Genomic DNA, 14,162 nt, shown 5'->3' with positions numbered 1-14,162 from the left:
TCTTCTTTTTACTTTTTATATGTTGGAATGGATAATGTTTCGTTTATACTAATATTTTTTTAGCCGTACATTATGACCATATAATGTGTTTTAAGTTGTTCTCATACAATAATGTGAATTTTGTTTGATGGTATACGAATAAAAGACCATGATGTACGGCTCATTTCATTTTTACAATTTTTTTTTGAACGGCATTTCACTTTTACATTTGTCTACAATCTTTTGTATCACTATCCACTACATCTGTAAAAGCTAACGAAGCTCGAATTTATAATAGCCGCGCGCAATTGTTACCTGAGGAATAATCTCCATCTACTATAAACTTATGTAGTGGACTGATTGGCCGAGCATAACCCAATACATGCACTTTCATTAAAACTGGGGATGAATAGTGTTATTTGAATCTATACCGATGGCCGTATCGTAACTCTCTGACTCTCCGTCATTAAGGTTAATATGACACGGTATTCAATATTATAATTTGATGATTTTTGAATCGATACTGATGGTACTAGGAGAAAAAAACACAAAGTATTAGACAGGTATTCTCTTTGAACTTTTTACTTCAGTGGCAACTTGCTTGGGTCGATTAATATGGGCTAAGACAATACATGTGGGTCCATTCAACAGAAGCCCACATGATGAAGAAAGAGACAGCTTTGAATCGGAATTGCGGTCCTACAAATTTACAAAATGTACCACATTGGTCTCTGAGCTGTAACTTAGTCATTGTCTTGCATTTTTAGATCATTTTTGCACATCCTTTTTAACTTTACAAGGGGCCGTATCAACCTTGTGACTCGCGATACCAGACATGTTTTTGAAAAATAAAAAAAGATCTTGTTAAAAATTTAAAGAATAAATTACACTTCTCGTCCCTCAAGTTGGCACGTTTTTCACTTTTCATCCCTAAAATGAAAAAATTACGCTTTTGACAATATTATCAAAATACTTCTATCTATATATCTCATGGCAGAACTTAAAAATAATAAGTCTTATAGTACACATTTTAAATAATTTCTATGCATACACAATTCATGATATAGCAAACATATATACAGAAACTTACAATCATAATATCTTTTCTCAAGCCTCTTATACCAACAGCCTAAGCATAAACAAATTTATACAACTCAACGGAATTTTTCAAGATAAAGTAGTTCGTTTTTGGTTAGAAAAATATAGTTTGTTTTCCGGCGAGATTTTGAGTTTTCCGGTAAGTGTTGAATCTGGGATATTTTGGTTAGGATTCGTGCGAAAATTAATTTTGATAAGTTTGGTGGTGGTTTCGTGGTCTAATTCGAAGAAACGAGTGAGATATCGACATTTTAAGTTTTCCGACGAAAGTCAGCCGAAGATGAAGATAATGACAACTAGAAAAGTAATTTTCAGTTTTCGTCCCTGAACTTGTCATTTTTTGCACTTTCAGTCCCTCACGTGTTTTGCACGTGTCGAACTTAACGTCTGAAACTTAACACCGTTTGGCGAGGGACGTCGATTGCAAAAATCTGCCAAGTTTATGGTCAAAATTGTAATTTTTTCACTTTAGGGATGAAAAATGAAAAACACGTCAAGTTTAGGGACGAAAAATGTAATTTACTCAAAAAATAAAGATTAACTTTTGATGTTAAAATTACATTTACGACTATACAGTGAGAGTTTTAAAGCTATTATTAAAGTGATTTTTATACTTAATTTTTTACTTCCCCTACTACATGTAATTTGTTAAGACAATTTTGCCCTTATCAATAATTTTTCAACCCACTAGTTACACGTCTCTATACTTTTTATTTTATTTCTCAGTTCATCTTTAGCCATTTAATAAAAATAAAAAATAATATATGTTTGTATATTATTTGTAACACCTCAACAAGACGGAATAATGAGATATCATAAGAAAAAGCACAACACGACATGGAAATTAAGTAGAGGCAATTCTAGATGCATTAATAGGATTGGAAATCCATACAATATAACTAATTACAAATCCGATACCATACAAAAATGCATAAGGGGTCGTCGCCTAACATTCGCATACTTCTTTTGTCTCTCGCGGGCCACTCTCAACTTCTCTTTAATTTGCGAGATCACCTTAGTCGTTTCAATAACAATTTCGGGACCAATGAGTTGGCTTTCACCAACCTCCGCCCAAGCTACCGGGGACCTACAATCTCTCCCGTACAACGCTCTATAGGGCGCCATACCGATGCTAGCATGATAGCTATTATTATAGGAGAATTCAACTAACGGTAAATGCTCATCCCAATTGCCACCAAATTCGATGGCACAAGCTCGTAACATGTCTTCTAGTGTTTGAATCGTCCTTTCGGTTTGACCATCGGATTGAGGGTGGAACGCCGTACTTAAATTGAGTTGAGTACCCAATGATTCTTGGAATGCCTTCCAAAAATTTGAAGTATATCAGGCATCCCAATCGGATAGGATGGAAATCGGCACTCCATGTTTGGATACTATCTCTTTGACGTACAAGCGTGCCAAGGTGTCAAATTTATCTTTCTCCCGGATGGCTAACAAGTGAGCCGACTTAGTCAATCGGTCCACTATCACCCAAACGGTGTCCCGACCATTTCTCGTTCTAGGTAACTTCGTGATGAAGTCCATAGCGATATCTTCCCATTTCCATTTTGGCGTCGCCGGTTGAACAAGTGAGACATTCGCTAACATACCTAGCAATGTCCTTCTTCATCCCCGACCACCAATACAAGTCTCTCAACCCAAAATACATCTTGTCGGAACCCGGATGAACCGAGTAGGCCGACCTATGAGCTTCATTCATTAACTTCAACCGCTATGCGCCAAGAACAGGTATCCACAACCGTTCAACAAAGTATAACCCATCATCGTCTTTCCTATCAAATTGTTCTTCTAAGCCATGTAATGCTTCATTGGTGAAGTTTTCCGGACTAGTTTCCAATCTTTGTGCTTCAATGATGGAGTCACGAACACTCCTTATCATGGTGAGGCTCATGGCGCTAACTCGTCTTGGCTTTATCCGTTCTTTCCGGCTTAAGGCATCGGCTACAACATTTGCCTTACCCGGGTGATACCGAATAACACAATCATAATCACTAAAAAGTTCAAACCATCTTCTTTGCCTCATATTCAACTCGTTTTGATCGAAAATGTGTTGAAGGCTTTTGTGATCGGTATAGATCACACTTTTCGTGCCATACAAAAAATGCCTCCAACATTTCAAAGCGAATACGACCGCTCCCAATTCTTAGTCATGAGTCGGGTTATTTTTCTCATGCACCTTCAATTGCCTAGATACATAAGCAATCACTTTGCCCCGTTGCATCAAGACACAACCCAACCCTTGCCCGGATGCATCACAATACACCACAAAATCGTCGGCTCCATCGGGCAAGCTTAAAATGGGTGCATTACACAACTTGTCCTTCAACAATTGGAATGCTTGTTCTTGCTTCTCGCCCCAATCAAACTTTCTTTCCCGCTGAGTCAATAAGGTTAATGGTTGAGAAATCTTAGAAAAATTTTCAATAAAACGCCGATAGTAGCTCGCCAAACCAAGAAATTGGCGAATCTCGGTTGGCGTCTCGGGTCGTATCCAGTTCTTTACCGCATCAATCTTACTTGGATCCACATGAATTCCATCCTTGCTCACCACGTGACCAAGAAAGTGGACTTCTTCAAGCCAAAATTCACATTTGGAGAATTTGGCATATAATTTCTCCTTTCGATGTAGCTCTAAGACTTTCTTCAAATGTTCGGCGTGATCTTCTTTAGTCTTTGAGTAGATAAGAATGTCATCAATGAAGACAATCACAAACTCATCCAAATAGGGCAAACACACCCGGTTCATCAAGTCCATGAATACCGCCGGTGCATTTGTCAACCCAAAGGGCATAACCGTGAATTCAAAGTGCCTATAACGTGTACGAAAGGCCGTCTTGGGAATATCGTCCTCATGGACACGTAGTTGGTGGTAACCCAACCGTAGATCAACTTTTGAGAAGAAACGGACACCTTGGAGTTGATCGAATAAGTCGTCGATTCTTGGGAGAGGATAACGGTTTTTCACCGTGAGTTTGTTTAGTTCTCGGTAATCGATACACATACGGAAGGAACCGTCTTTCTTCTTGACAAATAAAACTGGTGCACCCCACGGTGAATGACTAGGGTGAATGAAACCCTTTTCTTGGAGTTCTTTGAGTTGAGTGGCCAACTCTTGCATTTCGGTGATGGCTAGGCGATAGGGTGCCTTGGCCACGGGAAAAGCATTTGGAACGAGATCAATATGGAAGTCAAGTTCACGGGATGGAGGCAAACCCGGTAGGTAGTCTGGAAATACATCTACGAACCCATTAACCACGGGTACGGATTTTAATTCCACTTTGGAAGCCTTAACACTATAAATTTTTCCTTCCCATGGCTCGGTTGTTTCGCCTTGAACCACTAACTCTTCACCATCACCTAACGGAATTCTCACAACTTTACTACCACAATCGATAACCGCGTTCATCGCCGACATCCAATCCATACCCACTATCACATCAAAACTACCAATATCGAAGGGAACGAGATCAATAAGAAACGGGTGGTCACAAATCTCTAAGGTACAATCACGAACAACTTGATCGATTTTTGTTAACCCACCATTTACCATTTCAAGTTCAAAATAATAAGATAACGGACTAAGGCTAGCATCAATCAACGGAACGAAGTCATTAGAAACAAGACTAAAATCAACACCCGAGTCAAATAATACGGTGGCATATTGATTGTTGAGGAGAAAAGTGCCACGACATTTGGATCAACATGAGCTTCGGCCGCATTCACGGCAAAAGCTCTCCCACGGGGAGCAAGTTGTTGTGGTGCTTGTTGTTGTTGTTGGCCTTGATTTCCTCGGTTTTGATTTGGACCGGCAATTTGAAGTTGATTAGGGTGCACGGTCACTTGCACTTGTTGGCCAATGAGATTCGGGCACCGGTTATGATAGTGGTCTTGGCTACCACATTCATAGCAAGTATCCGGGGCCATCGGGGGACGTCTCATATTAAGAGGAGCAACATTGAACGGGGCATTCCAGCGATTATTTGGACAAAATTTGGAGGTGTGTCCCGGTAGGTTACATATGAAGCAAACATCACATCTCACATTGGGCCAATGATGACGGTTACACCGAGAGCATAAAGGACTATTCCCGGCATAACCACCCGTTTGAGGGCCCACCACCGGCACAACCGCCGCGAAAACCTTTCCACCACGACCTTGGCGCTTATTGTCACGCCTATCATCTTTCTTAGTGCCGCTTGACTCGGCAACCTCCTTCCTTTTGTTATCACCCTTGCTCAACTTACCACCCCTAATGAGCTCCAAAGTCACACTAGCGGTGCGGGTGGTTGCTTCTTTGTATGTCAATGGCATGGTGGGGTGACAAACAACCATTCTCACTTCATGAGGCAACCCCGCAACATACTTCTCGATTTTACTTCTTGGGGCTTCACATAATGAGGAATGAGCCTAGAGAGTTGACCAAAACGACGGGTGTAACCCTCATAGTCTCCCCCTTTCATGGCAAGCTTGGAAAATTCCACTTGCAAGTTTCTCATTTCATGGGCCGGGCAATACTTGGCAATCATCATATTTTTAAACTCTCCCCACTTCTTCAACCTCCTCGTTCCACCATCCAAGAGCGCCACTCTTCAACATATCGGTGGCATAAGTAATTCGTTGGTGGTAAGCACAACCACTTCGGACAATGATCGCCTCAATTGCCTCCAATCACTCTAGACAACCCGTGGCACCACCGTCACCATGAAACTCCGGAGCCCCAAATTGGTTAAAGTCTTTAAACAAACACCCTTGTTGGTAAACATTGTGACCCCTTGGTCGCGCAAAGCCTTCTCCTTCATTATTCTCCCCATTCGCATCTTCATTCTCGTCTTCACCTTCATTTTCACTTTCATTTTCGTTGTGAACCTCTTCATTTTCATTGTGAACCGCTTCATTTTTCGGTTCTCTTTGGGGACCTCTAGCTTCCATGGCCGTTTGGATTCGGGCCACTAGATCCGGCATGAGATCATTTAGGGCTTGAGTGATAACCTCAGTTGATACCCGAGGGTTTGCACCACCCCTGCCACCTCGGCCACCACGACCTCCTCTACCACCACGTCCTCCTCTACCACTACGTCCACCTACATTTGCCTCTTGTTCATCTTGACGTCGGGGATTTCTCACGACTCTCTTCGGTCTAACCATAGTCCTGAGCACACGTGTTAGATTAGCAAGTTAGTTCTCACAATTCCCACACGAGTTAACCAAAGTATATCATCACGAGACAAGTATTTCATATCTAGGGTTTCCCTAAACCGTCTAGCATGCATATCTCTACGTGGATTTTATCATGGCAACAATCTAAGGCTTTATTCAACCATACAATCACGAATCATTCAACATAAAATAAAATGGGTCAGGTCATGACAAGGCGGGTGAAGCATAGTCCAAATCTTAACTTCAACATTCAACACATTAAAAGTGTTTGTATACAGGGTGTACCAGCGGCTAACCCTCCACACCGTTAATATATTAAATGGATGTCAAGACCCAGTTCTGTTATGCTCTCTAAGTATTGGTCGGGTATGTATACAGGGTGTACCAGCAGCTAACCCTCCACCTACCCAATACTCATTAAGCATACCGGGTTTCCTACTATACTTCATCCACAATGCGCAATCCACGAGACCATTAACTTTATATGACATAGGATAACCATAAATTTGTTGATCAGGCGCCTCTAGGGTTACCGAATGTCATACTCCGTTAATACCCTCATTTCATTTTGCTAGGGTTAAACAGTAACTATAAGATTATACGTTAACATTCGTTCGATAAGTTACGGTGTATCCCGACACTAACACACACGTCCATCAAGTCATCACATAGCAATCAAGTCATAAGAAACCTACGAACTCCGTTTAAACAAGTTTTATGCCTCATACAATTCACGTTGCACACAAAATTTCCTATCATGCATGCTAATTATAAAATGTGGGTGCAATGGCTTTAGGCTAGGTCGATCCACCTAATTCTCTACAACCACGGCTCTGATACCATTCTGTAACACCCCAACAAGGCGGAATAATGAGATATCACAAGAAAAAGCACAACACGACATGGAAATTAAGTAGAGGCAATTCTAGATGCATTAATAGGATTGGAAATCCATACAATATAACTAATTACAAATCCGATACCATACAAAAATGCATAAGGAGCATGACCATCAAACATTTACAAAAGAGAGTACAAAAGATGGCAAATGATCCTAAGCATAACCCATGAGCGGGAACTATGAATCACGGATCCATGATAAAGCCCAAGTCCAAACCTAGCATGCAAACAACCAATCATCATCCAACACGTCTTTGATTTACCTGTTCGCCTGAAAAGTGTATTAAAACGGGTCAACATAAAGTTGGTGAGTTCGTAGGTTTGAGTAATAAGAGTAAGTGTCGGGATAACAACCGTCAACAATTCACGTGGAAGTTAATACCTAGTCACATTCGTACCAATCAACACAATCAACGTTTACGTTTAGTGATAGTTAGACAAGGCACGACTTACATAATAAATAATGCGCGATAACCGGCATGACTTACATGATGAACAATGCGCGATAACAGGCACGACTTACATGATAAACATTGCGCGATAACAGGCACGACTTACATGATAAACATTGCGCGATAACACGTTACGACTTACATATATTTCAAATGCGTGATAATAGGCACGACTTACATGTTAAACATTGCGCGATAACACGTTATGACTTACATATATTTAGAATGAGTGATAATAGGCACGACTTACATGATAAACATTTCGCGATAACACGTTACGACTTACATATATTTCAAATGCGTGATAATAGGCACGACTTACATGATAAACATTGCGCGATAACACGTTACGACTTGTATATATTTCAAATGCGTCATTTCACAGATCATGGCATAACAATCATTACAACCAATAACCGTTAAGTAAAGAGTACACTTTTCACCCCGAACTATAAGAGGAAATGGGGCTACGGAACTCACCTTTGCCTTACGCGTTGTAGGAGTTGACTAATCAGGGAGCACGGCAGTCACAAACCTATTATAGCATTATTAAATCGTCACATTAGGGTCTACGTTACAATATAAGTCACCCTAGGCCTTTACAAGACACCCCATGGTCGGACGTTGAATTCACGGTTGGAGAAACGAGGGATTCGGGAAAAATGGTGATGGGTTCTCATAAAAAGGATGTTACAATGAGAAACTAGACTCTCATACGATTCTAACGATAGGTCATACACCTAAAATGGACTTACGGATCAAAAGTTATGAACGTTTGAAATTAACAAAAGAGGACAAAAAGGCCGCAGGTTCTCACTGCGCCGCAGTCAGGACCAAGCAGTCCCACTGCGCCGCAGTGAGACTCGAAGCAGTCAGGGCCGTGAAATACCACTGCGCCGCAGTGGGTTTTGGTCTTCCCACTGCGCCGCAGTGGCCAGATACTGAAGCCAGACAGCAACAGTTCAGCAACAAGAACAAATAAAATTTTAACCTTTGACATCCAAATCGACTAGTGGCTGCTTCAAGACTCGCTTTTAGGCTTAAACAAACATTATTTAGTATAACTAAACATGTTTCATCCATCAATTCCAATCCTTTAACACAATTACATGTCCAAATCGTTCTTGACCCAAACTAACCCTAATGAAACCCTAATTTGACCCATTTCAAGTTTTGACCCGATTTTTGTCCAAGGGTTTCTTATATATGGCTAGTAAAGAAGTTCTAAGCATAAAAGGGAAGATTTAAGATGAGTTTAACTTACCAAAATGATTCAAGACTTCAAATTTCAGGCTTAAAGCAAAAACCTTGAATGAACACCTTTCAAACCTAAATTCTTGAAGAATGGTTATTATTATTGTTAGGGTTACTTAATTTAGTTAGGTTGGATGATAAAACACAATTTATTGGTGTAATAATGGAGGATTTATGATGATTTGTGGTGGTGGTTGAAAGAGAAGAAGAAGAAGAAGTAATTGAGGGAGAGAAAGGGAGGATAAGGAAAATGAATGGGGTGTGTGTGTGAGGGGAGGATGGGGGGCCTAGGGAGTCCATTTTTGGGCTCCCGCTCCGCTAAATTTGAGAAATAGTTAAACGTACATCATTTAAACGCTAAAACGACTCCGTAAACACAATTAGACTTCACGTTACGTTACTATACAACAAAACGTTCAAAAATCCATATAAGTCAACAATTTCATTCATTTTCCAATTTCATAAAATTACAAGCCAAAAATCAAGAATGTTACATTATTATTTAGAATAAGATAAATCTGTTAATAATATGACATCGGCTTTATCTAATCAAATTGAAAAGATAATAGGATCCCGAATCCAACTCGTAAGTCGTAACTAACATGTCTAACATTTTTCTTAATTCTCATCACTAGTAATAATAATAATCAAAATTTATAATTAGTCATCAAATATAAAGTAGGTATGGCTTCATTGTTTTGTATCACTCAATGGTTTCTCACTTCCAAAACAACAACCATAACAACCATCATCTCATAATTAATATAAACAACAATGTCACTCGTGAACTTACAGTTAATGTCTGTTTTCTTTTTGTTTTGTTTTCTTAAAGAAGTTATTTAAAAGAATAATAAAAATTAAAGATTATACAAATAGAATAAAGAGATATGAAAGTGAAGAAAATATAAGAGGAAAGTTTACCGAATAAGTAAAAAAATTGTACGAAAACAAATGAGTAGAAGGATTAAAAATTACCACTAGTAATACAACTTAATGAGGGACAAAAAGGTCATAAGAATTGTTTTATAGTAAGAAAAGTAAAAGTTGTTATAGAAAAATTATTTCCCATTATTAAAACCCCAAACAAGAAATAGAAAAGCTCTTATTAACCACCATAAGGTATACCCTAAACCTTGATACTCTTTAGTCAATATCTCTATTTTACATTATAAAATATATGTTTGCCTCCAAATTTTTTTAACTTTTTAATATTTTTATCTCTCTTCTCAAATTTTAATCTCTTTTTTTTTTCTCTCCTTCATAAATCATTTTATTTCTTTAATTCATTCAAAATCTTTTATGTCCAAAACCGTATATCGATAAATTACAAAAATTACATAGATATTCTTAAAATTTAATGTTTTTTCATTAGAGAGGTCATTCGATATATATTCGACTAATTTGTATATCCAGGACAGGTATTTTTTCTTCAAATTTCATGTTTTTTTACCTTTTATATTAATACTTTTTTCGACGTATTGTGTGTATAGTAAATCAGATCAGATGATACAAAACTATCAATTGGTCCAAGTCAATCATATATGTCGACGTGCAATATAAATTTTACGCAAAATCTTGCATTTATGGCAAAATTAATTATCGGAATATTCATTTGTAATACTCTCATGTCCCACAATATCAGTATCATTTTCCTACATGTGAAATACCACAGGTGTACCAACTATATATACGTCGTTAGTACGTAGTTAATATTTTTATATTTCTATATCATTCTTTGAAGTAGAGTGAGTCATAATGAAAATTCAACAAATGAATTTATTTACGTATAGATAACTATGTAGTGTAACAGGTTCATATAATTGCATCCAACACTCGCCCTCGTTAAAAAAAAAGATCTTGGATCCATCACGGATTGTTCTAATTAACACCATTTACATGTTAAACTCAAATCCTTCCATTACATTAAAATTAAAAATTAATTTTTTAAAAGGGGTGGATTACTCGCAGCGGGGATTCTAACATACGTTGTCTTAACCAGGTCCGTCGTAAATAGCCTCCTCACCTCTAATACCTAACAAGAAGAGATCTCTCAACTAAACCACATTTAATTGAGATAAAACTATCAAATATTTACATAATCTTTTACAAGACTATATGAGGTAAACTCAAGAAATCTAGTTGGTCTTTCGACGTCCACGTTGAAGCCCATTTCAACAACAGGACTGGTAATAGATAGTCAATTATTAATCTTAAGTCTTAACGTTCTTCAGAAAACTATCGTGTCGATCTTTAATTCAATAGCCATAGCAATACTCAATGCAATACGCGTTTTAAAATATGAACTACGAGGTTTAAAAGAGTTTTAGGAATTGAATGGTTTTCTTATATTTTTGGTCATAATGTCAAGTTAATATTAAATAATATCGTTTCTTGTAGCTTGATAACAGACATTATACAATTTTTTTCATGAATATCAAATACAAGCAAATAAACACACTAACATAAGCAAATGAAAACATACAGTAGCATTGTATGAGTACTCTATGAACATAAAACACCGAAAACATTAGGGCTACACAGAGCACGAAACATTAGCCTTTAATTCGAGTTTATTTTTAAATTCGAGCTTCCATTGAGGTTGTTATTGGTTCACAATTTTTCATGTCAAATTTTTTGAACATGTCCTCACTCCTCAATATATTTAGTCTCATTAATTAAAGTTCCATTTGATAAATGTCTTTTTTTTTTGAAGGACAAGAACCATCAATATTATACAAGCCCCACATATATATATATATATATATATATTCCAATTGTTTCGACTAATACTTGTTATGAGAATTCAAGTTATATTTCTACAAACTACTTCTCATATTTCTTATTTTACCAAAGTATTTTTTAAAACTCTCACTTTTGAACCATCATTTTACCCGGAGTTGGAAATAGATTGTAAAATTATGTCCATTTGCATATATGCCATGATATATTATAGTTTGTGAACATGTCATAGTAATTATTATATGAATAATGCTTAATTGGAGTACGAGACTCCAAACGTAAGTCATTAGAGTCCCTAAATTGTGTCATTTCACCCGAGCTCGTAAGCCAAAATATGTCACCTTTATATATATCTTGTTTGACCAGATATTTTGCCATTCTTTCTCGATTTTTAATTACACGACGATTACAAAGGGACAAGTTTTAATGATGGATAAATACGACACAAAACAATAAGTTGTCACATGAAGAGCAAATTGAAAAGTAGGTCGCTATTTTAAAAATTAATTGAAAGAAGTTTTATAGTTAAAAGTCAAATATATATTCTAAGCAATAAAACATAAATTTGATTATCCACATAAGTAATGATATATGTTCACATACAAATTCTAGAAAGCTTACATGAAAAGCAAATGATAAAAATTGCAAAAACAAAACCACAAGATGGGAAGACAAGCATCTCTATTGGTATTAAAAGTAAAACATAACAATCAACACTAATTAAGTAGGTTTCATATCTTGAAACATCAAAGACCAAAGTGAAGACACGACGTCATTTTCACCCCCAGTCTGCATCATACTGCATGGTATCCCGATCCTCGGGCTATAGCCCACAACATCAAGCGATCCTGACCCATTCGGGTCAGGTCTGGTGTCCATCGGGCTATGGTACATGAGCATCATATTTTCTTGCACCTTCCTTTCTAAAGGCCCTGAAGCACTTAAAACCTTTTTCGGGCTCATATAACTCTCTTGTACTTTTCTATCTAAGGGTCCGGATTTCATCTTTTTCACTTTTTCTTCTTTATTCTCTTCAAACCCCATCGTTTTCCTTAGGTTGCTACTTGGCCATTGTGGCCTAAACGGGTTAGGGTCAGGCCTAGGGGTGTGGACCATGCGTTTGCTAGAAACGCATCTTCCAATTTTCTTGGAAAGCAGCATTCTAGTCTTGGCAAATGCTGAAACCATCTTTGAGAACCCGTTTCTGGGACCACGTCCTCCTATACTATTCTTTGCAAGCTTAAGTATCTCGAGCCTATGTTTGGCAACCGTGACTCCCATACTTTGAAGAAACTCGTGGTTGAAGTAACTCGTGTCTCCTCTTTGAAGCTCATTATGTGTGAAGGTTCTTCCATACTCGTATACTAAATATGGGTCGAGATTGGTTTTTGATAACCATGAGTACCAGTCCATGACTAGCTTGAGTTTGATGGAAGTTCTAGCAATTGTTATATATCTTGGCTAAATGTATATATAAACGTATAAGTTAACCATATTATCTCTTTTCATAAATGCTACACAACAACTCATCTTATTAATCAAACCCCTGACACTTGGAACCACAAAAAAGATAACTTTACAATAGCTTCATGCTTATACTTTATAGTTCAAGATTCATAAAGTAGATAGTAGTATATAGTACATATAGAGAGGGTATATGGTCCTTCATGCTTTGATTATTGTCTTAATGTTGATACAAGTGGTAGTTGAGAAGGGCATAAAAAGTTAGAGGCATCACATTGTATGTTTATAACGTCATAATGCGGATACGCTCTCTCTCAAAAGTGAGTTTTGGTTTGATATTTGAGAGTTGCGTATACTAGTTTTAATTATGATATTGTTACTTTCATAAGTAGCTTTCAACATGTGAAATGTGAGCGATTGAACATGACCCTATATTCATAAGGTATATATATTTTAAACTCAATTTGTGTATATAACAATTTCAACCCAATATAGCCTCATAATCTAGTATTTATAACAAGAGGTGGTTTTTTTGTTATCAATTTTGTGTCTGCTTAAGACGAGTTTGATAAAGGCGGAGACAAAGGGGGCTAGGTGGTGCAAGCCTCTCCCAATAAGCCCAAATCTAGCGGATTTTCTATAGTCTTGCTGAAAACGAGGTTTATATGGTATAACCCCTCCAATTTCAAAAAATTGGTATCCATGCTCCGCGTTGGAGTTTGAAATATATAAATAATATGTGTACGGGGCCTACTATTTAGTTGTCGCGCATGAGATCTTTAAAATGTACAGGACGCAGTTCCTGGTCACTTTAAACAAGCTTATGATCCATAATTTTCAACAACACGATCCTCATATATATCATGTATAGAAACATTTGTATCAAAAATGGTTATATGTTAACATTATATTGGATTACATTTATTATCATCATATGTATCCAACCTACTTCAGATTTACTAGTGTAGCATAGTGACATATACATGTGATTACAACTTTGTCTTTAGGAGAGTAATTAAGGAGTTGTCTTGCTTCTTTAGGTAATGTTTTACCTAGCTTAATTTGATGATTTTAGATGTATTAATGTCCATACTAAAT

At 37.3% G+C, this 14,162-nt stretch overlaps 1 protein-coding gene across 1 annotated transcript; it reads right to left on the bottom strand.

The window, feature by feature from the left end:
• Positions 1-12,178: 12,178 nt before the first annotated feature.
• On the bottom strand, positions 12,179-13,098 carry LOC122602265. Its single transcript, XM_043774973.1, has one exon. It carries the CDS (start codon positions 13,011-13,013, stop codon positions 12,321-12,323), a length of 693 nt encoding a protein of 230 aa, XP_043630908.1. The 5' UTR covers positions 13,014-13,098; the 3' UTR covers positions 12,179-12,320.
• Between the last annotated feature and the right edge of the window lie 1,064 nt (positions 13,099-14,162).

The sequence above is a fragment of the Erigeron canadensis genome, chromosome 5, assembly GCF_010389155.1.
Source record: "Erigeron canadensis isolate Cc75 chromosome 5, C_canadensis_v1, whole genome shotgun sequence".
NCBI lineage: Eukaryota > Viridiplantae > Streptophyta > Magnoliopsida > Asterales > Asteraceae > Erigeron > Erigeron canadensis.
Note: the sequence above shows the minus strand (reverse complement) of the source record. Positions and strands in the feature narration are given on the sequence as shown.